This window comes from Dendrobates tinctorius, unplaced genomic scaffold (genome assembly GCF_039654945.1).
Source record: "Dendrobates tinctorius isolate UK_male_01 unplaced genomic scaffold, ASM3965494v1 ptg000192l, whole genome shotgun sequence".
NCBI lineage: Eukaryota > Metazoa > Chordata > Amphibia > Anura > Dendrobatidae > Dendrobates > Dendrobates tinctorius.
This window is the reverse complement of record NW_027361859.1, coordinates 7,870,038-7,897,144: the sequence shown is the minus strand read 5'-3', so window position 1 is coordinate 7,897,144 and position 27,107 is coordinate 7,870,038. Positions and strand designations below refer to the sequence as shown.

The following is a 27,107-nucleotide window of genomic DNA, read 5'->3' as shown; positions in this document are numbered from 1 at the left end:
ATGCATACCATGATTAAGGCATATCGCTGAAACGCGTTGGTTTCCTTTATGTGTACCATCTGAACTGAGTCCCATACTGGTTGCAAACAAATTGTTAATGGATTAATTAAAAGTTACTTTTTATCTTACTGGTGGATTGAACTTTCCTCATCACCAGAGAACCCCTCTCCTTCCTAAAGCAATAATGAGGTACAGCTCTTCATACATTTAAGGGTCAGAGAGGGAATATTTATCTCCAATTATTTGGGATTATATTCGAGTTATAAATAAAGTTAGATACATTTTCAAATTTCAGCTATATAAAGGTCTCATTGTAACCCGGTCTCGCCAAAAAAAAAAAAATGAAAGAAAAAGTGATCAAAAAGTCCCAAAATAACAAAAAATTAAAAATCATAAAAAAAAATATAGCTTCATCATTAAAGACCAATATAAGTGACTAAATGGTAAGATTTGAAAATAAACGCCAGGAAGTGTCTTTAACCCCTTAACCCCCAAGGGTGGTTTGAGCGTTCATGAACGGGCCAATTTTTACAATTCTGACCACTGTCCCTTTATGAGGTAATAACTCTGGAACGCTTCCATGAATCCCGGTGATTCTGACAATGTTTTATCGTGACATATTGTACTTCATGACAGTGGTAAAATTTCTTTGATATCACTTGCGTTTATTTGTGAAAAAAACGGTAATTTGGCGAAAATTTCGCAATTTTTCAACTTTCAATGCCCTTAAATCACAGAGATATGGCACACAAAATACCTAATAAGTAACATTTCGCACATGTTTACTTTACATCAGCACAATTTTGGAACCAAAATTTTTTTTGTTAGGAAGTTATAAGGGTTTAAAAGTTAACCAGCGATTTCTCATTTTTACACCACCATTTTTTGGGGGGGACCACATCACATTTGAAGTCACTTTGAGGGGTCTATATGATAGAAAACACCCAAAAGTGACACCATTCTAAAAACTGCACCCCTTAAGGTGCTCAAAACCTCATTCAAGAAGTTTATTAACCCTTCAGGTGCTTCACAGGTATTTTTTGAATGTTTAAAAAACAATGAACATTTAACATTAACACAAAAAAATTATTTCAGGTCCAATTTTTTTTATTTTCCCAATGGTAACAGGAGAGATTGGACCCCAAAAGTTATTGTGCAATTTGTCCTGAGTACGCTGATTCCTCATATGTGGGGGGGAAACAATGTTTCTGGGCACGGCAGAGCACGGAAGGGAAGGAGCGCCGTTTGCCTTTTTCAACGCAATATTGGCTGGAATTGAGATCGGACACCATGTTGCGTTTGGAGAGTCCCTGATGTGCATAAACAGTGGAAACCCCCCCACAAGTAACATACATAGTAACATAGTTATTAAGGTTGAAGGGAGACTTTAAGTCCATCTAGTTCAACCCATATCCTATCCTAACTTGCCCTAACATGTTGATGCAGAGGAAGGCAAAAAAAACCCATGTGGCAAACAGTAAGCTTCACATTGGGGAAAAAAATTCCTTCCCGACTCCACATACGGCAATCAGACTAGCTCCATGGATCAACGCAATATTAAGGAAACTAGTGTAATATTATACTTTTCAAGAAAGGCATCCAGTCCCTTCTTAAATTTTAGTAGGGAATCACTCATTACAACATCATATGGCAGAGAGTTCCATAGTCTCACTGCTCTTACAGTAAAGAATCCGCGTCTGTGAGTATGCTTAAACCTTTCCTCCAGACGTAGAGGATGCCCCCTTGTCCCCGTCACAGGTCTAAGAGTAAAAAGATCATTAGAAAGGCCTTTGTACTGTCCCCGCATATATTTATACATTGTAATAAGATCACCCCTAAGCCTTCGATTCTCCAAACTAAATAACCCCAAGTGTAATAACCTGTCTTGGTGATGTGGTCCCCTCCAAAAAATGGTGGTGTAAAAATGAGAAATCGCTGGTTAACTTTCTTATACACCGGAGAGAAGAACTGTACACAGTATTCTAAGTGTGGTCGCACTAGTGACTTATATAGAGGTAAAATTATGTTCTCCTCATGAGCATCTATGCCTCTCTTAATGCATCCCATTATTTTATTTGCCTTTGCAGCACCTGCCTGACACTGGCCACTAAATGTGAGTTTGTCGTCCACCCATACACCCAGGTCTTTTTGAGTGACAGTTTTGCCTAGTGTTTTACAATTAAGCACATAATTATACAGTACATCTTGTTCATTCTACCCAAGTGCATGACCTTACATTTATCCCCATTAAAGCTCATTTGCCATTTATCAGCCCAAGCTTCTAGTTTCCATAAATCCTCCTGTAATATAAAATTGTCCTCCTCTGTATTGATTACCCTGCAGAGTTTAGTGTCATCTGCAAATATTGAAATTCTACTCTCTATGCCCACTACAAGGTCATTAATAAATATGTTAAAAAGAAGCGGGCCCAAAACTGACCCCTGTGGTACCTCACTGCTAACCGTGACCCAGTCCGAGTGTGCTCCATTAATAACCACCCTTTGTTTCCTATCCCTGAGCCAGCTCTTAACCCACCTACACATTTTTTCCCATATCCCCATTGTTCTCATTTTATGTATCAACCTTTTGTGTGGCACCGTATCAAAAGCTTTTGAAAAGTCCATGTACACCACGTCCACTGCATTCCCTTGGTCCCCATTTTGGAAACCAAACCCCCAAGGAACTTATCTAGATGTGTGGTGAGAACTTTGAACCCCCAAGTGCTTCACAGAAGTTTATAACATAGAGCCATAAAAATAAAAAATCATAATTTTTCCACAAAAATATTTCGCCCCCAATTTTTTATTTTCCAATGGGTAACAGAAGAAATTGGATCCCAAGAGTTATTGTGCAATTTGTCCTGAGTACGCTGATACCCCATATGTGGGGGTAAACCACTGTTTTGGCGCATGGCAGAACTCGGAAGAGAAGGAGCACGTTTGACATTTTCAACGTAGAATTGTCTGGAATTGAGATCAGACGCCCCTGATGTGCCTGAACAGTGGAAACCCCCCAATTCTAACTCCAACCCTAGCCCCAACACACCCTTAACCCTAATCTCAACCCTAACGGGAAAATGTAAATAAATACATTTTTTTAATTTGATTATTTTTCCCTAAGTAAGGGGGTGATAAAGGGGGGTATAATTTACTATTCATAGCGGGTTTTTATGTTTGGCAGCTGTCACATGCTAAAAGACGCTTTTTAATTCAAAAAATAGTTTTTGTAGTTTTTGAGAGCTATGATTTTTCCATATTTTGGCCCACAGAGTCATGTGAGGTCTTATTTTGCGGGACGAATTGACGTTTTTATTGGTACCATTTCAGACACATTACTTTTTTGATCGCTTTTTATTACGATTTTTGGGAGGCAGATTGAACAAAAACCAGCATTTCATGAATTTCTTTTGGGGGGCGTTAATACCGTTCCGCGTGTGGTAAAATTGATAAAGCAGTTTTATTCTTCGGGTCAGTACGATTTATCTTATATAAAACAATAATTACTGTATATACTCGTGTATAAGCCACAAAGTATAAGCCGACCCCTCTAATTTTGCCACAAAAAACTGGGAAAACTTATTGACTCGCGTATAAGCCTAGGGTGGAAAATGCAGCAGCTACTGGTAAATGTAAAAAATAAAAATAGATACCAATAAAAGTAAAATTAATTGAGACATCAGTAGGTTAAATGTTTTTGAATATCCATATTGAATCAGGAGCCCCATATATTGCTCCATACAGTTCATGATGGGCCCCATAAGATGCTCCATACAAAACACACCCATATAATGCTGCACAAAAGATAATAATGGCCCCATAAGATGCTCCATAGAATAATATGCCCCATATCTGCTCCATAAAGGTTATGGCCTCATTAGATGTTCCATAGATTATGCCCCATAAAATGCTCCATAGATTATGCCCCCATAAAATGCTCCATAGTTTATGCCCCCATATGATGCTCCATATATTATGCCCCCATATGCTGCCCCATAGACTATGCACCATAAGATGCTCCATAGGATGCTCCATAGATTATGCCCCCATATGCTGCCCCATAAGATGCTCCGTAGATTATGCCCCCATATGCTGCCCCATAAGATGCTTCATAGATTATGCCCCCATATGCTGCCCCATGAGATGCTCCATAGACTAAGCCCCATAAGATGCTCCATAGATTATGCCCCCATATGCTGCCCCATAAGATGCTCCTTAGATTATGCTCCATATGCTGCCCCATAAAATGCTCCATAGTTTATGCCCCATAAGATGCTCCATAGATTATACCCCCATAAGATGCTCCATAGAATAGGCCCCATATGCTGCCACTGCTGCAAATAAAAAAAAATGACATACTCACCTCTCGTCGCTGGGGGCCAGGTGCTGGTGTCCTGAGCAGGAGGGGACACCGGCGCTATGGGGGCCAGGTGCCGGAGTCGCTGCTGGCTCAGGGCCCCGGCACCTGAGATATTCACCTGTCCCCAGGCCACCGCTGCGCAGCACTCTGTCTGCCGGGTCCTCTGTCAGTGACGTTCAGGCAGCAGAGGGCGTGCACTAACTATGTCATCGCGCCTTCTGCCTGAAAGTCACTGACAGAGGACCCGGCAGACAGAGCGGTGCACAGTGGTGGACCGGGGACAGGTGAATATTGCATATACTTACCCCCTCCTGGCGCAGTCTCTGCAGACCCCTGATTCTCTCCGACAGCTATTCCTTCCTTCAGCGGTCACATGGTATCACTCATTAAAGTCATGAATATGCGCATATTCATGACTCTAATGAGCGGTACCATGTGACCGCTGAAGGAAGGCGCCTGAGACCGTGGGAAAAGGGGGGCTGCAGAGATGTGCCAGGGGTAAGTTTTATCTGTCACTAAATATGTGTACTTTTATTGTTTTTTTTTTATTTACATAAAGAAATGATTTTATTGGGGAATATTTTTTTTTATTTAGGATTTTTTTTTTTTATTATTTTTATACTTTTTTTTTTTTTCACCTTTTTACATTGTCCCAGGGTGGGACATTACTATGCAAAGTCTGATCGCTGATCTGACACTTTGCACAGCACTGTCAGATTAGCGATCAGTTCTAAAGAAAGCTTTTTCACCAAATCGGGACACAGAGTGGTTATCAGGTAGGAGAAATGATGGGTGAAAATGGCGGAGTGTGAACAAAACTGATAGAACCGTAACAAACTCCAGGGAGACAACAACAGAATCGCTGTATTGTGTCCAAAAGGAATTATCACTATGCAAGAGCAGCAACATTGGAAATACAGTACTAAAGATTGTATCAGTGATTGTACCGACCCCAAGAGGAAAAGTAAGAAGTATTGGGTTTCCTGACCATGAAGTGAATTACCTGTATGATGAACTCCTTGCTAGAGATGGGTTGCATCTTATGAAAACGGAAAAACGCAAATTTGGTAGATGCCTTGCTACACTCATCAGGAGAGTTTTTTTTACCTACAGCAATATAGCATGGGAAATTTACGGCCAGGAAGAAATATGCAGCTAATGAATTCTTTTGAGAACCTCTCCTATTAGAAGTGGAAATAAAGAACAAAAACAAATTCTTAAAGACAATAGAGGAGCAAGAGAAACAGACTACAAACTAAAATGTGTCTATACAAATGCGCAGAGCATGGGAAACAAAGAATTGAAGATGCTAACACAGGAAGAGAGATATGATGTCATAGGCATCACTGAAACTTGGGATGATGCACAAGATTAGAATACAAACCTTGAAGGCTATAACTTATTTATTAGAAACAGGATTAACAAGAGGGGAGGAAGTGTTGCATTGTGTGTTAGGAAAATGTATATCACCATAGAGATCCAAGCTTCAGAGACTGGTAGCTCTGCAGAAACTTTCTGGGTAAGAATACAAGGGGAGAAGAACACTATTGTAGATGTTTACTAAATGCCACCTGGCCAGACTGAAGATATGGATGAACTCTATTTACATCAGATGTTTCTGTTTTCAAAAAAGCACAACATAGCGATCATGGGAGATTTTAACTATCCAAATATTTGTTACAACTCTCTCTCAGGCCAAAGTACTGAGTTCAGAAATTACTTATCTTCTTTTGCATACAACTTTATCGTTCAAAGGGTAGAAGAGAAAACAAGAGGATCTTCAATCTTAGACATAATTCTTACCAACAGGGAGGAAATGGTTGAGGGAGTAAAGGTGGCTGGGAATTTAGGAGGCATCGATCATGCTATCCTCGAATTTTGGATTACAAGAGAAGCAAGACAAGTGAGGGACTCAGACTTTAAGTTTGGATTTCAGAAAAGCAAATTTTAATGGACTCAGAAAGAGGGTAGGAAAGGTCCAATGGCTGGATGTTCTACAGGACAGAAATATCCAAAAAGAATGGGAGATTTTGCTAAAAGAAACTTTTACTGCACAATCGGTAACAATCCCAAAAAGAAGGAAGAACTGGAAGCATTTAAAAGGGAACCTGTCGGCAGGATTGTACACAGTAACCTACAGACAAAGTCAGGTTGGCGCCGTTATACTGATTACAATGATACCTTGGTTGATGAAATCCATCTTGTGGTTGTTGTTTAATCCTTATTTACAGTTTTGAGTTAATGAGATGCTCTTGCTTCGGGGTGGCCTGTGAGCGGGTCTTTATATTGCGCTCTGCTTAGCTATTCATACTGATGACTTCTGACAGGTCACTGAACCCTCAGTGACCTGCCCCCTAATTTACATACTGAATATTATATGTATTGAAAAAATTAAAAATCATCTTCAGTAAGCAGGTGCCGATCAGAGCACCTGCGCTGCAGCATGATCGCATGTATAATGTGCATTTAATTACTTTATTTGCTGGTATAAATAATTTCAGGAAAAAAAATCTTCCTCAAAATGGTGCCATCTGCGCCTGCGATCCGATAGATGCTACTGCGCAGGTGGCGCCATCTTGCTAGAGGAAAAAAAAATTGTCTTCACTAAGATGGCGCCTGGGCAGTAGCATCTATCGACTCGCTGATAAATGCTACTGCGCAGGCGTGGATGGCACCATTTTAAAAACAGAATATATTTATTTTTCTGAATTTATTGACACCAGGCAAATAAAAAAACACTTGTTAAAAAGGAAAAAAGAAATGTATATTAAATGGAAAGAGGGGGCATTTCTAAAGAAGTATATAATGCTGTTTGCAGGGAATGCAGGGCAAGAGTTAGAAGAGCTATAGCCAGTAATGAAGTGAAGCTTGTAAGGGAGACCAAAAGTAACAAAAAAGGATTTGGGGAATATGTCAAGAGCAGAAAAAAAAGTTAAAGATGCCATAGGATTTTTACAGGATGAAAATGGTGAAGTGGTCAAATATGGTGTTGAGAAAGACGAACTTTTATATTCCTATTTTGCATCAGTTTTCTTTAAAAATGCAATTGTAACATGAACAGATCCTCACAGAGCCATAGAAGGAATAAAAGAATCCACGCTATCTATAACTAGTGAGATGGGAACACTTTGCTAATTTCAATTAATATAAATCTCCTGGTCCAGACGAATTACATCCTAAGGTACTGAAAGAGTTAGCAGAGGAATTTGCAGAACCACTAGCCAGAATCTTTGAAAAATCCTGGAGAACAGGGTAAATCCCTGAAGATTGGAGAAGGGCAAATGTTGTCGCTATCTTCAAAAAAGGAAAGAAGACGGAGCCAGGAAATTACAGGCCAGTGAGCCTTACTTCTATACCAGAAAAGATATTTAAACAAATTATTAAGAAAAATGTAAGTACTTGGATAAGAATACAATAATTTACCAGAATCTGCATGAGTTTGTAGCAAACAAGGCATGCCAGACTACTCTAATTTCCTTCTATGATGGAATCACTGACTGGGTTGACCAGGGAAATGTAGTAGATATAGTATATCTCGACTTCAGCAAAGCATTTGATAAAGTGTATCATACTATACAAGTATGGGATTGACAAGCCTACGGTTAAATGGATTCATAACTGGCTCAGTGATCATACTCAAAATAGTTGCACATCCAATTAGAAAAGTGTTTCAAGTGGGGTACCACAAGGCTCTGGCCTGGCCCCAGTATTGTTCAACATTTTTATAAATGATTTAAATAAGGCAACTGAAGGTAAACTAATCAAATTTGCAGACGATGGAAACCTAGGAGGGATAGCTAACGGTAGAGAAGGCAGAGAAAGGATTCAGAAGGATCTAGATAAGCTTTAACAATGGGCAGTGACTAATAGAATGGTATTTAAAGTGAATTGGACATCAGACTTGTGCTCTGTAACCTACAGACAGTGTCAGGTCGGCGCCATTATACTGATAAGGCCGGGGTCCCACTTGCAAGAAACTCACACAAGTCTCGCGTCTCAATATCTGGCACTGCCGCCGGCCCTCGGTAAAGTAAAAGACCCACCTTCAGCAGCACTAAGGCTGCACTCTGTGAAGGTGGCTCTTCTGTTTCTGATCCCTAGTAATGCTGAAATATTGACTTTTATAAATTGCTCCCCATACCTGCATTGAGTACCATAGGTATGGTGTGTCCCCCTGTATCAGCCGCCTCCCAGCCGTCCATCATCCCCCTGTAGCGTCTGTGCGCCGCCTCCTCCTGTGTTGCTGTTATATGCCGGTGCCGGCACTGTGCCAACAGTTCTCGGGCATGCGCAGTGCGCGCTGCCCAGGAACTGACATCAGGCTATCGCGCCTGCGTGTGTTAGGCGTTGAGTTCCTGTCGCTGCACAGTAGGCACCATGAGCCTTGCATTCAGCAGTATCCCATTCCTCTCCGGCCGTACAAGAGGCTGCTCAGCAGACTCGTCGATCCAGGCGCTCTGCTCAGACCAGCTCTGTAGGTTTGGTTGCTGCTGCCACCTCTGGTCCAGCTATAGCAATGCATGCTGATCAGCAGCGAACTACTCCAGGGACTAAGTCCTCCTTTCGGTCCACTGAGCATGCCCGTGGGACGATCTCTCATTGGAGATCGGAGGTCACATGCTCAGGTCCTTCTCCAGCTCGGATTGGACCATCAGGAAGGTCAGGAAGGTCCCGGAAGGACGCAGCTATAAAAGGATCGCATGGCCGCCCGGCCATGCGCTAATATAGACAAAGATTAGACCATGTGGAGTGAGTGCTGTACGCATGTATGAATGTCTCTGGTGAATGACTCATTGGAAACCCCTACCCTTGGTACGCATGTGTTGTGCAGCCTAGCCTGTTAAGCGCCCAGGTCTAGGTGTAGGTAGAGGCAGAGTCAGAGACTGGCATCAGTGTCCACCGGTGGCTCTGCACGCCACGGTGCACGTGCTCGACACGCCACCATCATCAGCGTCTATAGTGGTGTCCGCAGGTGCGACGCCACGTGCTCAGAAGGTCTAGAGGGACTGTGACCCCGTGTCCTTGGGGCAGAGTTCTGTGACCGCATTCTGTGCGCTCCCTTGCCGAACTCTGTGAGTGCTAAACAGACTCCGGCATTTAAGTTCCGCGGTACGGAGGCTCTGTGAGGTAACAGAGTCCGCTCCTGTTCACACCGGGTAACGTTAACCCGCGTGTGACCTTTTGTATACCGCTATATACATCCGCCATTACTAAGCAGCAGTTTACCACCTCTGCACGGTGGACCCCGGGCTGCGAATACACCTTACTATTATCTTATTATTTGGTGCGTTCCGCCAGCTCTAACAGCGCGTTGCGGAGGCCCCAGATCCCGCCCCGCACGGTATGTTATGATGTATTCACACTGCGGGGCTGGGAATCTGGCACCTTCGCAGTGAGCAACTATAGCTGCGCCTGCCCCCATCTCCCTCTTTCCTCCCTTGGCGGCATCTGATCTGCCAGCTGAGCTCCCCACAAGCAGTTCCCTGGCCGGTCAGCTCATCAACGAAGGAACTAAGGTGTGTCACAGTAAAAATGCCGTCTATTTCAATAAGATTGCAGTATTGTATATATTATAAAGTCCCCTATTGGCTTCATATTTCACTATCAATCTATCTCTACCTCTATCTATTTTTATATCTATCTATCCATCTATCTATTTAGCTAGCATCTATCTATTATCTATCTATCCATCTATCTATTTATCTATCATCTATCTATTATTCATCTATCTATCCATCTATCTATTTATCTATCCATTTATCTATCATCTATTATTCATCTATCTATAATCTATGTATTTAGTCATCCATCTACTGTATTTATCTATCATCTATGTTTCTATCCATCTATTTATCTATCATGTATATATTATCCATCTATCTATCCATCTGTCTATTTAGCATCTATCCATCCATCTATTTATATATCATCTATACATCTATCTATACATCTATCTATTTATCTATCATCTATCTTATATCCATCTATCTATTTGTCTATCCATCTATAAACAGATAGATGGATGGATAGATACATAGATGATAGATATAGATAAATAGATGGATAGATAGATGGAAAGATAAATAGATGATAGATAAATAGATGGATGGATAGATAGATGATAGATAAATAGATGGATGGATGGATAGATAGATGATAAATAGATAATCCTGGGGGGGTGACAGGTTCCCTCTAAAATGATATCTGGATTGAAGAAATTCATCTTGTGGTTGTTGCTTAATCTTTGTTTTTCGGTAATGAGACTCTCGCTCCTGGGTGGGCCTGTGGGCGGGTTGTTGTTTTTTGTGCTCTGGCCTCATCTTTAGTATTGTGGCTTAACTGACACGTCCTTGATTCCTCGGAGAAGAGCTACCAGGATGATGAGCGGACTGAAAAGTATGTCCTACGAGGAATGGTTGCAGGATTTGGGAATGTTCAGATTGCAAAAAAGAAGACTGAGGGTAAGTGCACATGTTGCGGATTGTGCTGCGGATTTTTCTGCGTGGTTTTTGCAAAATCCGCAGGTCAAAAGACCTGCAGTTTATCTGCAGCTTAGCCTACGGATTTACCCTGCGGTTTGACACCTGTACAATGGAGCAGCTGCCAAACCGCTGTGGATTCCGAACAAAGAAGTGACATGCTGCGGATTTGAATCCGCGGAAAAATCTGCACCGTGTGCACTGCGGTTTTTCTTTTCTATTGATTTTAAAGGTACTGTACAACGCAGCAGAATCCGCAGCGTGTGCACACACCCTGAGAGGAGACTTAATAGCTGTCTACAAATCTCTAAAGGGCGTCACAGTGTAGGGAGCATCCTTATTCTCATCTGCAAACATGAGAAGCAATGGAATGAAATTAAAAGGGAGAAGATACAGATTAGAAATAACTTTCTGACAGAGTGATCAATGAGTGGAACAGGCTGTCACGAGAGGTGGTGAGTTCTCCTCCAATGGAAGCCTTCAAACAGAGGCTGGACAGACATCTGTATGGGATGATTTAGTGAATTCTGCTTTGAGCAGGGGGTTGGACCAGGAGGTCCCTTCCAACTCTACCATTCTATGATTCTTTCAATGTAAATGTATAATGGCTGAGTGTGACCAGCGGCCAATCCTTAGCGAGAATAAAGGGGCCCCAGCACCTACCTCCACCCGCAGAACCGCACTCCACATATATGGCTGCTCTGTGCGCACAGGACCTGGGATGAGGTCACAGGAGGGGAGGAGTCAGGGGTCACATGATCAGGGCCTCAGTGTATGCAGGACTCTGCTGTGCTGGTTGTCATGGTGCTGGATGAGGGGAAGTTTATGTGTGGGGTCAGGAGGTGTACGGAGCGGAGCCGTGTGTGTACGAGCTGTACGGAGCGGAGCCGTGTGTGTACGAGGTGTACGGAGCGGAGCCGTGTGTGTACGAGGTGTACGGAGCGGAGCCGTGTGTACGAGGTGTACGGAGCGGAGCCGTGTGTGTACGAGGTGTACGGAGCGGAGCCGCGTGTGTACGAGGTGTACGGAGCGGAGCCGCGTGTGTACGAGGTGTACGGAGCGGAGCCGAGTGTGTACGAGGTGTACGGAGCGGAGCCGCGTGTGTACGAGGTGTACGGAGCGGAGCCGCGTGTGTACGAGGTGTACGGAGCGGAGCCGCGTGTGTACGAGGTGTACGGAGCAGAGCCGCCTGTGTACGAGGTGTACGGAGCGGAGCCGCGTGTGTACGTGGTGTACGGAGAGGAGCCGTGTGTGTACAAGGTGTACGGAGCGGAGCCGTGTGTGTGCGAGGTGTACGGAGCGGAGCCGTGTGTGTGCGAGGTGTACGGAGCCGTGTGTGTGCGAGGTGTACGGAGCGGAGCCGTGTTTGTGCGAGGTGTACGGAGAGGAGCCGTGTGTGTGCGAGGTGTACAGAGCGGAGCCGTGTGTGTACGAGGTGTACGGAGCGGAGCCGTGTGTGCACGAGGTGTACGGAGCGGAGCCATGTGCACGAGGTGTACAGAGCGGAGCCGCGTGTGTACGAGGTGTACGGAGCGGAACCGCGTGTGTACGAGGTGTGCGGAGTGGAGCCGCGCGTGTACAAGGTGTACGGAGCGGAGCCGCGCGTGTACGAGGTGTACGGAGCGGAGCCGCGCGTGTACGAGGTGTACGGAGCGGAGCCGCGTGTGTACGGGGTGTACGGAGCAGAGCCGCGTGTGTACGAGGTGTGCGAAGTGGAGCCGTGTGTGTACGAGGTGTACGGAGCGGAGCCGTGTGTGTACGAGGTGTACGAAGCGGAGCCGCGTGTGTACGAGGTGTACGGAGCAGAGCCGCCTGTGTACGAGGTGTACGGAGCGGAGCCGCGTGTGTACGAGGTGTACGGAGAGGAGCCGTGTGTGTACAAGGTGTACGGAGCGGAGCCGTGTGTGCGCGAGGTGTACGGAGCGGAGCCGTGTGTGTGCGAGGTGTACAGAGCGGAGCTGTGTGTGTACGAGGTGTACGGAGCGGAGCCGTGTGTGTACGAGGTGTTCGGAGCGGAGCCATGTGCACGAGGTGTACAGAGCGGAGCCGCGTGTGTACGGGGTGTACGGAGCGGAGCCGCGTGTGTACGAGGTGTGCGGAGTGGAGCCGCGCGTGTACGAGGTGTACGGAGCGGAGCCGCGTGTGTACGAGGTGTACGGAGCGGAGCCGGGTGTATACGAGGTGTACAGAGCGGAGCCGTGTGTGTACGGGGTGTACGGAGCGGAGCCATGTGTACGAGGTGTACGGAGCGGAGCCGTGTGTGTACGGGGTGTATGGAGCGGAGCCGCGTGTGTACGAGGTGTACGGAGCGGAGCCGCGTGTGTGCGAGGTGTACGGAGCAGAGCCGTGTGTGTTCGAGGTGTACGGAGCGGAGCCATGTGCACAAGGTGTACGGAGCGGAGCCTTGTGTCTGCCAAGTGTACAGAGCCTTGTGGAGTCTGAGGTGTTCGGAACAAAGTCGTGTGTGTGTACTGAATGATGTTGTGTGCACGATGTCTACAGAATATGGCATCATGTTTGGTAGTCAGACCCCTCTTGACTTGATTTCCATCATAATTTATTTGGTAGTGGAACCAGCAGTGCGGCCATTTCTCCAAAGAGTTCCAGAAGCCGTTTACAATGGAGTAGGAAAAATGTGGGCTAACTGTGCTTCTGATGAATAGTAGAAGGATGCAGGAGACCGGAGATTATAACAATGTGGATTATTTGTTAAGCTCATCTCAAAGTCAGCTGACTTCCTCATCAGAACCAATGACTATTCATTAGCAATGGAGCTAAAACACGTTTCTTTCCTACTCCTAAGGCCTCTTTCACACATCAGTTTTTTGCCGTCAGTCACAATCTGTCGTGTCCGTTTTTTCATCCATTTCGTTTGTTTTTTGACGGATCCATCGAAAGAATAGACAGAATGGATAGATAGTCAGACAGACAGAATGGACAGACAGACAGAATGGACAGACAGGACAGAAAAGACAGAAAGGACAGACGGACAGAAAGGACAGACGGACGGATACAAAGAATAGATAGATACAAAGAATAGATACAAAGAATAGATTGACAGAATAGATAGAAAGAATAGATAGAATAAATAGATAAAATAGATAGAAAGACAGAAAAGATAGAAAGAATAGATAGTTAGAAATAATAGATAGAAAGAATAGATGTTTTTAGGCTGGGGGGGCAAGATCAATAGCCCCTTACCAGCCTGAAAATACTAGCCCCCAGCTGTGAGCTTTAGTGAGGCTGGTTGTCAAAAATGGGGGGAACCCCTCTATTCTTGATAGCTAGGATTGCTGACAGCTGAGGTTTGCAGCCCCCAGCTGTGAGTTTCGTCTGGCTGGTTATCAAAAATAGGGGGAGACCCCCGCCGTTTTTTTATTATTTATTTATATTCAGTGCAGGAGCGGCAGATGAATACTCCCATCCGCCACTCCTGCTCTCACTGCAATACGTGGTAGTAGGTGTCGGATGATGGGATCAGTTGTCCCATCAGCTGACACCAGTGACCAGAGGTAAACTGAGCATGCTCAGTGAAAAAACACAGAATCCGTCGCCGGATTCCATCATGTGAAGGGCTACGATGGATCCGTCACCCATAGGCATCCATTCTAGCAGACAACGGACGACGACGGATCCGTCGCTGTCCGACTTTTTGAAGGAGACAAAAAACGTTCCTTTGTGCGTCGTCTCCGGCCGACGGACAAAGAATTTTCGACGGATGAAACGTGAGACCATCCATCGCAATCCGCTGCTAATACAAGTCAATGAGAAAAAAATGGATCCGGCGGCAGCAGTCGCTGGATCCGTTTTTTTCAAAATTTGACGGATTATGACTGATGGCAAAAAACTGATGTGTGAAAGAGGCCTTACCAGAGCAAATCCCTACAGTTCTGGACAAAGCTCATAGAGGTATCTACTCAAGATGAAGACATAGAAGATGTTACCCAAAACTTCACATACAAGAGTGATTTTTGCTATAATTTGTGCATGCATTGCTTTGTGTTGTTGTTTACAGTGTACACTTCCATTATTATCCTTATGTCAATCATCCACTAAAACTGTCCCCTTAGTGTATGGTACCTTGTATAAATAATGTATGGCTCAAAATAGCCAAGGGTGGATTGTAGTGTGAACATAAAAATGGACATTTTGAGTCCATATTGAAATATACAGAATGTTTTCAGACCATAACAGAGCAGCACTGCTGGTCATACTGTGGCGCCCCCAGGAGTATGTCCGCCACAGTGGCTTTGCCTTCCTCCAGGGGAGGGTAATGCCAGGCTTGGAGGCAATGATGGGTCTCTCTCGCAGTCAATCCATACTTGCAACACAGTTCCACTCCAGGCCAGCAGGGGGAACTCTGAACCAGGATTAAGGGGAGGAGTGCTCTCTGAGGGTCAAGAGGAAGGAGTGGTCAGTTAGTCTGTGGAGGGTGAAGTGTGCAGACGTGTAGAGAGAAGCTGGAGGTTGAGCTAGGAAGGAGAGCTCCCTCAGCTTGAGAGCGCATGAACTGGAGCTTGGTCTCCACGGTTGTACAGATACTAATGGTCCTACAACAGATACCAGTGGAGTAGGGGGCTGTAAATGCCCTATTCGCATCTAAGACTTGAGGCACAACAACAGCATGGATAGAGAGCCAGGACTCAGAGAGATAGGAGTCACCGAGAGAGGCTACAGCTGTCTGCCGTGTAAGTAAGGTTCTTGGGAACATCTGACAAGAGGAACTTCAGAGTAACTTAGTACTTGGAGTACTTCATTCAAACAAGCTCTAGGAAGGAGACTGCACAGCCCGTCTGCTGAGAGAGAATCCCTAAGTTGCTTCCAGGCTAGCCTGCTCCGTTACCATCTGTAATCAGGACCCTGGACTGCAGTTATCAAGTAAAGGTACAGAAATTGCACCCTGCTGTGTCTTGTCCGTTTCCGACCCTTACGGCACTGCTACATCACCGTGCCATCCACCTCTACACTGCCCTGGGACTATAGCTTCACCTGTGGGGAGCTTTTACACCCTTGCTGCACCCTACCATCAGTCCCAGCGGATCTGCATGCAGCGTCGGCTTAACACCTCTCTTGCCGAACATCACAGGTGGCATCACAAACTATTCCATTCCATTAACTACATTCCCCCATTACTTGGGAACCAAGGGCCACGGATCGGGTCACCGCTGCTGTGACACATTCCCCTGACACCGGCCCGGTACCGAGTACCCCACAGCCCTGGGAGGGCGACCCAACTTTGCATCACGAACAGGATTACGGAGCCCAGTATCCCCGGGTCCTGTGTGCCATAGACTGTGTTTGTGTAACAGACTGTGTGAAATTGGCGCCAATTGCCGTGCTGCTTGGCGCGCGGGAAGAAAGAGGTGGGTCTTCGTGGGCGGATCCTGCCGCAGAGAGCGAAGAAGCGAAGTGCCGCGCGGGAAGAGAGGACAGCGCGCAAGAGGAGGAGAAGCTGAGGCCTACAGCCCGGAGAATCGGGCCTGTGAAGCGGCCGCCGGTGAGCTCACATAACCCCCGGCCCTGGCTAACGTTAACTAGGGGGGAGAGAGGATGTCCGTGCCCAACGGCGATGCAGCGGCAGGCGCCGGTGCCAACCCCGCAGCACTGCCAGGAGGAGCGCCTGCCACAGTGGTCTCCATAATGCCGCTGTCTATGCCCTACATACCGGGAGCAGCCTGGCTATCGCAGTACTCGGGTGAGTCGCATACCCTGAGTGAATTTAAAGCGAGACTGTGCAGTTTGTTTAAGGTATACCCTCTGTCTGAAAGCCAGAAAGTGAATATCCTGATTGGACATCTAACGGGTGCAGCACAGAGAGGTGAAAGCCTGGCAGGACACTGATAAAAAAGACTGTTGCAAAGATCCTGGCCAAGCTGAGAAGCACCTTTGACACCCGTACTGCAGCTGAAGTCAAGATGAGGTTCTTTGGCTGTAAACAGAAGGCGCAGGACAGTATCAGGGATTATGCTCTCAACCTGCAGAAGGCGCTGCGAGCAGTTAAGCAAGTTGATCCTGACAGGGCTATTCGGGTACTGCAGGAGTCCACTGACAGCCGTCCAGCGCCCGCTAGGCGCCCAGCGATCACCTACCATCAGGAAGCAACATCTTTTCCTTCCATCCCTGTGGAGGCTGATGCACAGACTCTGGATAAAGATCCAACTGAGGAGCTGCATCTTCAAGTCCAGGAGCTGACCAAAGGGATGGCTGCACTTACCACAACCGTGCAGTCCCTGCAAGTGTCCTCCAAAGAAAAGATCCAGCTTGCTTTCAGTCCAGAGGATGTCCCGTGGCTCCGGAGGAGGAGAGCCCCGCCACTTCGAGGGAGGAACAACGATCGCTATGACCAGGATGGACGTCGCATCTGTCGTCGCTGCTACAAGGCCGGTCACCTTGCAAGATATTGTCCTTTAAACGAGCAACCCCTGGGGCAGAGGGCCAACCCCCAGGAATAGGATCCCCAGGCCCAAGGAACTGGAGAGCCAAGTATGTTGGAGGGAGACCAATCCTTCCTGTGGTGATTGACGGCCTCCCCATGAACGCTTTGCTGGACACTGGCTCCCAGGTGACCACTATGCCGTACATTCTGTACAAGAGATATTGGGCTGATTCAGAGCTTACCCGTGGCCCAACTGATGAACTGACAGTAGTTGCTAGTAATGGTCAGTCTTTACCGCAGATAGGATGTAAAGAAATTACTGTTAAAGTGGGGCGGGTAGAGCTAAAGTCTCAAAGTTTAATAGTTGTTGATATTGATCGACGTGAATGTAATCCCATGATGACCCTTGGTACAAATGTAATTGAAAACTGTCTGTCCGAGGTTATTGTCTTGTTGCCACAGGTGGCTGAGACTGCTGGTTCCAGTGAACAACGAGTCCAGCAGAAGGAGATCAGAGCCCTGATGCAAAGACAACAGGTAGAACTCTCTGGCGGAGAAATTGGCAGTGTCAGACTGAGTGACCCCTTCCCCATTGCAATACCCCCCAGATGTGAAATGTTGGTTTGGTGTCGGGTAGCTATAGGTCTTAGAGGGAGAGATTACCAGGCGTTGGTAGAACCAGTGTACTCCAAGAGCAGGCCCGCTGTCCTGACAGCCAGAGGGGTGGTTGACATACGAAAAGGGAGAGTACCTGTACGCCTTTTGAATTGTGAGGAAAAGGTGGCCACGATACCTCGGTATGCCACAGTTGCTATGCTACTCACTGTCAATAACAACTCTTTGCAGGCAGCAGAGCCCCTGGTCCCATCCAATCAGGTGGAGGACAGTGGCTCTGTGAAGCAGCCAGAGGAGTGGTGTCAGCAACTGCAGGTGGGAACTGACTCTACACCATCATACCAGAAAAATGGGGTTTACAGAGTGACACAAGAGTATGAGCAGGTATTCAGCAAACACCCACTAGATTTTGGGCAGGCAAAAGGGGTTCAACATCATATCCCCACAGGAGACCATCCACCCATAAAGGAAAGGTACAGACCTATACCCCCAACACAATACCAGTGTGCTAAGAGTATGTTGAGAGAGATGAAGGAGGCAGGGGTCATCAGAGACAGTTGTAGCCCCTGGGCAGCTCCAATAGTGTTTGTAAAGAAAAAGGATGGTACCATGAGAATGTGTGTTGATTACAGGAAAATTAACAGCATTACACATAAAGATGCCTACCGATTACCTAGAATTTAGGAATCATTAGCTGCACTTAAAACTGCTAACTACTTTCCCACCTAAGATCTCACTAGTGGGTATTGGCAGGTTCCCATGGCAGAGGCAGACAAGGAGAAAACAGCATTTACCACTCCAATGGGTCTCTGTGAGTTAAATTATATGCCATTTGGGCTCTGCACTGCTCCAGGAACATTTCAACGGCTGATGGAGTGCTGCCTGGGACACATGAACTTTGAGACGGTCCTGTTGTACCTGGATGATGTCATTGTTTTCTCCAAAACCTATGAAGATCATCTGGAGCACCTGGCTGAAGTGTTTGAAGCTTTGTCCAATTTTGGCCTGAAGGTGAAGCCCTCCAAGTGTCACCTCCTGAAGCCCAAGGTGCAGTACCTCGGTCATGTGGTCAGTGCAGAAGGTGTGGCACCAGATCCTGATAAGGTCACAGTTATCCGGGACTGGCCGAAGCCCAGCAACCTTCATGAAGTACGCCAATTCCTTGGACTGGTAGGCTACTACCGAACATTCATCAAAGGCTTTACCGAAATAGCCACCCCTATGCAAAATCTCCTGGTGGGGCAGTCCAAGAAGACCAAACAGAAAAATTCCACCTTTGAATGGACTGAAGAGTTGGAAAGGTCCTTCACCAGATTGAAGATGGCTCTCACCGGAGACGAAGTTCTGGCCTACTCAGATTATGACAAACCCTTTGTGCTGTACACAGATGCCAGCAACGTGGGACTAGGAGCAGTACTGTCGCTGGTACAGAATGGGAAAGAAAGAGTGATCTCCTATGCCAGCAGGAAGCTGCGCCCCACTGAAAGGAACCCTGATAATTACAGTTCTTTCAAGCTGGAGTTCCTTGCCATAGTCTGGGCTGTCACCGAACGGTTCAAACATTACCTAGCCTCTGCCAAGTTCACTATCTTCACGGACAACAACCCGTTGACGCATTTGGATACTGCAAAACTAGGTGCACTGGAACAGCGCTGGATGGCTCGGCTTTCGAACTATGAGTTTACCATCAAGTACCGGGCAGGGCACAAGACTGCCAATGCTGATGCGCTGTCCAGAATGCCTAACCTACCAGATGCCGGAGAAGACCCTGAGGCTCTTGAAGAGATAGAGCTACCTCCCTTCCACCGGCCACTTGCGGCCCAGCGTGCTCAAGGAGTGAGAAACAGACGGTCTGGCTTGAAGGAGGTCACCCTGAACCCATTGCCCCATCATGATTGGGCAGAAACGCAAGATAGTGACCCTGCAGTCCGCCTGGTGAAGGAGCTGCTGACACGAGCTGACTTACGTCCAGAGTCGGATGCTCCTGGGGAAACTCAGCAGTTGTGGAAGGAGAGAGGCCGGCTGTTCATTTAAGAAGGGAAGCTGTGTCGGAGGAGTATCAATGCCCGCACTCATGAGCTGGTTTGGCAGGTGATAGTCCCAAAGAGAGAGGCATCAATGGTCCTGGAAGCATACCACAATGGAGCTGGACACTTCGGATGGAAGAAGTTGGAAGTATTGCTCCGAGAGAGGTTCTACTGGGCTGGTATGAGGAAAGCCATTGAGAGGTGGTGCCGGGAGTGTGGACAATGTAACCTGCGCAGAAAGGATTGAGACAGCCAGAGAGCTCCCCTACAGCCAATCATCACAAACAGCCCCTTGAATTGGTAGCCCTGGACCATGTGAAGCTGGTTCCAAGCCGGTCAGGCTACATCTATGCACTTACCATTGTGGACCACTACTCAAGATTCCTGGTAGTTGTGCCTGTCAAAGATCAGACGGCCAGGACAGCAGCCAGAGCATTCCAACAGCACTTCTGTAGACCACATGGGTACCCGGAGAAAGTGCTTACAGATCAAGGTCCAGCTTTCGAGGCAGAAGTGTTCCAAGAATTCTGTAACCTGTATGGTTGTAAGAAGATCCGGACAATGCCGTATCACCCACAGACCAATGGCATGTGCGAGAAGATGAACCAGGTAGTGATGGATCTCCTGAGGATTTTGCCTTTGGAGGAGAGGAATCTGTGGCCAGAGAAGTTGCCCGATCTGGTGGACCTCTACAACCATATTCCCGTGAACTCTACCAACTGTACCCCAGCCTACTTAATGAGAGCAAGACCTGGTAAGCTGCCTATTGACTTAGACATGGGAGTCCTGACACCTGAAGTAGCATCCCCAGATGCTGATTAGGACACAGAGAGGCAGCAACAGTACAGAAGAGTTCAAGAATGTGTGGAGAAGAGTTTGGCCCAGGCAAGACAAAAGCAGGAGAAGCTTTACAATCAGAATGCACCTGCCGTTCCTTTGTCGCCGGGGGAGCAAGTCTTGAAAAGAAAGAGAAGATTGCACAAATTGGATGATCAGTGGGAAGCTGAACCTTATACCATTTTGCCCTCAAATTTTGATAATACTAAGGTATGCCTTGTGAGTAAAGATGGAGGAGAGACCTCGGCAGCGGTATCCAGAGATCATTTGAAGTTGTGTCCTGACCAGTTGAAGGAAAGGAAAGAAGAACCAGATAACATTCAACCCATAGCGGAAGAAGAGAAGGTCAGCACAGTGCTTGGAGAATTCCCTACGAATTGGACTAAAGTAAATGATGCTATGGATAAATTATATTGCAGCAATATATACTATGCTTTGCATAGCCGTCTGCTGGCCATCCAAAAAGGCTTGGTGAGGGCTGGCTGCTGGCCCTCGAAAATTAGAGCAAGGGCCTCCTGATGGCCCTATACAAATAGCGATGGCCGCCTAATGGTCCTGGAAAAAATAAATAAATTGTGACTTTCAGAGTCCCTCCTTCATACAATAAAGATTTGTCTGATCATGCCTCAATTAGTAAACAGGTGGGCTACTATATTATACAACCTATATAATGATGTAGAGCATGCAAAAATACCACTCATAGAAATACAAAATAAGTTATATTAAAAAACATGAACCAAATAGTAGCAGATACACATTGGAGGATTCAAAAAAGGAAGTTAATCACGTATAGAAAAAAGAAGGTGGTAGAGTGAGGTCAGACGACGGGCAACAGCAGCAGTACCCAAAGGATGCTGATCCGATTCCAAGAAGGAAAATACTACAGCAATGCAGCGCTTACCCATGATGAAGTCAGTGGTCCACGCACAAGGCCACAAACGCCCCAACACGCGTTTCGCAGTTTTGCTTTCTCAAGGCCTTCAGAATCGCGCATTGGGGTGCTGGTGGCATTGGGCATGGTCCACTGACTGGGGACATCGACCTGCACTTCATCATTACTGGTTAATGGGAAGCAGAACATGAGAATGGTTGCGAAAACACAGAGTTTATTAGGAGAAAACACACAATGAGGTGAGAACGGCCGAGTGTGAGGGAAAGTGACAGAGCAGGAATAGAATGGGGAGAGGGCGACAGGAATCATCACTGGGAAACACTACAGACTGTATCAGAGACTGTGCCGACTGCAAGGGGGAAGGAAGAGCAATGGGATGGTATGATAAAAGTGCGAGTGTGAACAGCGGCCAATCCTGAGAGCGAATAACGGGGCCCCAGCACCTACCTCCACCTGCAGAGCCGTGTGTGTGTACGAGGTGTACAGAGCGGAGCCGTGTGTGTATGAGGTGTACGGAGCAGAGCCGTGTGTGTACGGAACGGAGCCGTGTGTGTACGAGGTGTACGGAGCGGAGCCGTGTGTGTGTACGGAACGGAGCCGTGTGTGTACGAGATGTACAGAGCGGAGCCGTGTGTGTACGAGGTGTACGGAGCGGAGCCGAGTGTGTACGAGGTGTACGGAGCGGAGCCGTGTGTGTACGAGGTGTACGGAGCAGAGCCGTGTGTGTACGAGGTGTACGGAGCGGAGCCGTGTGTGTACGAGGTGTACGGAGCGGAGCCGTGTGTGTACGAGGTGTACGGAGCGGAGCCGTGTGTGTACGAGGTGTACGGAGCGGAGCCGTGTGTGTACGAGGTGTACGGAGCGGAGCCGCGTGTGTACGAGGAGTTCGGAGCGGAGCCGGGTGGTGCATAACGTGTGTGAGCAGAGCTATGCATGTTTATACATTATGATGGAATAATGTTCCGTAGTCGGTCCCTTCTTGACTTGAGTTCCATCGTATTTTATTTGATTGTGGAACCAGTGGTTCGGACATATCTCTGAGAGGTTCTTGAAGTAATTTTTAATCACAACACCAGGTTGCATGTTACTGGAGCTACTGTGAGCAGCCTGTGTGGCCTCCATAACCTGCTCCTGTGGCTGCAGCATCTCCAGACTTATCTGGATGTCATTGGTTGGTGATTACACAGAAGCTGCTGGCAGCGGATCCTTATGATTTGTACATTCAGTAGCAGGACCTTCCTCAGACGACCATTAATAACCTCAGCGATAACAGCCCAGGCTGGAGAGCCAGGATTTCTGCATGTGGCACAGACCCCAGACTGATCAAATCCATATGTTTTGAAAATGTTGTTCCCATTTCTCATCATTTGCAGATCAGTGACGTCTCCATCCTGTGGTTTCCAGAATTCCACAACTTTTCCTTCATGTTACAATTTCAATATTTTAGAGTCCTCTGTGATTGGTTGCTATAGGTTACATGGTCAGTTTTACTGTACTGTGCATAAGTTTTAGGAAGGTGAAGAAATAATTATGCACTTTCAAGAATATTGAAAGAAGTGTTGGGTGTTTATGTTTAAGAATTAAAAAAATGAAAATGAACAAACAAAATCAGTGCGCTGAATTTGCAGAATGGGCAAAATAAAAATTGGAACAGGACCCTCAGTTTACACAGGACATTATGTTCAGTGATGAGGCAAACTTTTTTGGGTGGGCCATTTATATGGATACACCAAAATAAAATGGGAATGGTGACAGTTTTCTTGTGTAGGGTGTCTTTCATTGAAATCTGCTGCAATGACCCGAGTACTGCGTTCACCAGACATCAACACAATTTCCACCCGCTACTCACGTGTTAACCTCTGAAACATATCAATAGCTGCAAACAAAGAGAAACTTGTAAATAACTCATGAAAGAATAAAGTTACGTTACGACTTCAAAATGGCCACCATGGTCACCACCCATCTTGAAAAGTTTTCCCCCTCCCATATACTAATGTGTTAGGCTGAGTTGCGTTCGCAGCCCGGGGTCCACCGTGCAGAGATGTAAAACTGCTGCTCGGTATTGGCGGAGGTTATACGGCAGACAATAAATGAACACACGTGGGTTAGCATCACCCGGTGTGTACAGAAGCGAGTTCTGTTCCTTCACAGAACTGCGGTGCCGCCCAAAGTAAATGTCGAAGCCTGTTAAGCTCACATGACTCGGCCAGATGAGCGCTAGAATACGGACACAGGACTCTGTCCTAAGGACACGGGATTAGAGTTCTTCTAGTCCACTAGCGCTCGGCGCCGCAGCAGTGGTGCCAGCACGGGATAATAATCCCAGATTAGCGTGCAGGTGTGCACAGAGCCGCTCAGGCAGACGCCTCTAATCGCCCAGGGTTAGGCCAGATAAGCGCACGTTTGTTCTGCTGCAGTGAGCATGGACTTGAAAGTAATGAGAGACTAGAAGTGGGGTACCGCAGGGGTCGGTGTTGGGCACGCTTCTTTTTAACATATTTATTAATGACCTTGTAGGGGGCATAGAGAGTAGAATTTCAATATTTGCAGATGACACAAACTCTGCAGGGTAATCAATACAGAGGACAATTTTACAGTTAGGTCCATATATATTTGGACAGAGACAACATTTTTCTAATTTTGGTTCTAGACATTACCACAATGAATTTTAAACAAAACAATTCAGATGCAGTTGAAGTTCAGACTTTCAGCTTTCATTTGAGGGTATCCACATTCAAATTGGATGAAGGGTTTAGGAGTTTCAGCTCCTTAACATGTGCCACCCTGATTTTTCAACAGACTGATCACACAGGATGAAAGCTGGGTCCATCACTATGATCCTGAGACTAAAGTCCAGACGATGCAATGGAAGCATCGACTCATCGTCTCCAAAGAAGGCACGTGCCCAACCCTTGGCAGGCAAGGTCATGTTCACAGTATTTTGGGACCAGCACGGAGTAGTATTCATGGATTTCCTATCAAAGGGTTCCATGAAAAGAAGTGCCAAATTGGCTATTTATATAGTGGCCCCTGGAAATAATGTAGGACACAAGTATATAAAACATACAACTCCTAAAATGTGTCCTATAAAAGTGAGACATCAAAAACAAAAGGCACCAAAAAGTGACAACATTTGCGTGTGGTGGTTAATGAAGAGTCTTCAAGGAATGTTTCAGCAAGAGATTTATTTTCCAGCAGTGCATCCAATTTTACAGTAATCTTGATTTTTATCCTAGTTTGGAAAACTTCCATCTGGTGGATTCTTCCCCCAACCATGAGGCAGCCACAGCTGGTTATTTGAACCTTTACAGTGTTTATGTCTGGATATGACCACCCCAAGTGAACCAAACCTATTTATCGCAATTTTGCAACAAAATAACAATGATATACTTTAATTTGTTGTGCGCAGATGGTTTAACCCCTTCCTGACATGAGACGTACTATCCCGTCCACGGTACCCGGGCCCGTATGATCGGGGACGGGATAGTACGTCTACCGCGATCAGCGGCGCCCACGTGGTGAGCGCCGCTGATCGCGGCCGGGTGTCAGCTGATTATCACAGCTGACACCCGGCACAATGTGTCAGGGGCGGTCACGGACCGCCCCCGACACGTTAACCCCTTGCACACCGCGATCAAACGCGATCGCGGTGTACCGGGAGTTAAAGGGAAGCATCGGCAGGGAGGGGGCTCCCTCCGTGCTTCCCTGAGCCCCCCACGGCAGCGCAATGTGCAGCGCTGCTGCGGGGGACTCCTATCCTCCAGGCCCCCGAATCCAAGATGGCGACGGGGGCCTTCGGGGGCCTGGGGAAGCTGGCTTCCTCAGTGCCTGCAAAGCGCAGGCATGAGGAAGCCTTGTGCACTGCCTGTGACAGATTGCTGATCTGTCACAGTGATCTGTGATGTGACAGATCAGCGATCTGTCACAGGACAGTGATGTCCCACCTGGGACTATGTAATAAAGTAAAAAAAAATTAAAAAAAAAGTGTAAAAATAAATTAAAAAAAATCGCCAAATAAATTAGTAAAAAAAAAAAAAAATATTCCCCAATAAATTCATTTTTTTAAAATAATAATAAAAAAAAACAATAAATGTACACATATTAGGTATCGCCGTGTCCGTAACGACCGGCCCTATAAAACTGTCCCATTAGTTAACCCCTTTAGCGAACCCCTTAAAAAATAAAAATAAAAAACGAAGCAAAAAATAATGATTTATTATCATACCGCCAAACAAAAAGTGCAATAACGCGCGATCAAAATGACGCATATAAATATCCATGGTACCGCTGAAAACGTCATCTTGTCCCGCAAAAAACGAGCCGCCACACAGCATCATCAGCGAAAAAATAAAAAAGTTATAACTCGCAGAATAAAGCGATGCAAAAATAATTATTTTTTATATAAAATAGTTTTCATTGCATAAAACCGACAAAAACATAAAAAACGACCTAAATGAGGTATCGCTGTAACCGTACTGACCCGAAGAATAAAACCGCTTTATCAATTTTACCGCACGCGGAACGGTGTAAACGCACCCCCCCCAAAAGAAATTCATGAAACGCTGGTTTTTGTTCATTCTGCGTCCCAAAAATCGGAATAAAAAGCGATCAAAAAATTTCACGTGCCCGAAAATGGTACCAATAAAAACGTCAACTCGTCCCGCAAAAAATAAGACCTCACATGACTCGGTGGGTCAAAATACGGAAAAATTATAGCTCTCAATATGTGGTGATGCAAAAACTATTTTTACAATAAAAGGCGTCTTTTAGCGTGCGACAGCCGCCAAACATAAAAACCGCCATAAATAGTAAATCAAACCCCCCGTTATCACCCCCTTAGTTAGGGAAAAATAATAAAATAAAAAAAATGTATTTATTTCCATTTTTCCATTAGGGTTAGGGCTAGGGTTAGGGCTAGGGGTGTGTTGGGGTAGGGTTAGGTTAGGGTTAGGGTTAGGGTTAGGGCTAGGGCTAGGGTTAGGGCTAGGGTTAGGGCTAGGGTTAGGGGCGTGTTGGGGTTCGGGTTGGAGTTAGAATTGGGGGTTTCCACTGTTTGGGCACATCAGGGGCTCTCCAAATGCAACATGGCGTCTGATCTCAATTCCAGCCAATTCTGAGTTGAAAAAGTCAAATGGTGCTCCTTCCCTTCCAAGCTCTGCTATGCGCCCAAACAGTGTTTTACCCCCTCATGTAGGGTATCAGCCTACTCAGGACAAATTGCAAAACAATTTTTGGGGTCCAATTTCTCCTGTTACCCTTAGGAAAATAAAAAATTGGGGGCAAAAATATAATTTTTGTGGAAAAAAATGATTTTTTTATTTTCACGTCCGAGTGTTATAAACTTCTGTGAAGCACTTGGGGGTTCAAAGTGCTCACCACACATCTAGATAAGTTCTGTGGGGGGTCTAGTGTCCAAAATGGGGTCACTTGTGGGGAGTTTCAATAGTTTAGGTACATCAGGGGCTCTCCAAACGCACATGACACCCGCAGACCATTCCATCAAAGTCTGCATTCCAAAACGTCAC

The 27,107-nt window shown here is 46.2% G+C and overlaps 1 protein-coding gene across 1 annotated transcript in view; it reads right to left on the bottom strand.

Moving 5' to 3' along the window:
• Nucleotides 1–27,107, bottom strand: part of LOC141055959 (uncharacterized) — a 193,061-nt gene that overhangs the window by 20,049 nt on the left and 145,905 nt on the right. Inside the window, 1 exon segment of the mRNA XM_073552654.1 lies at nucleotides 11,499–11,529. Coding sequence (XP_073408755.1) covers nucleotides 11,499–11,529 — 31 coding nt within the window.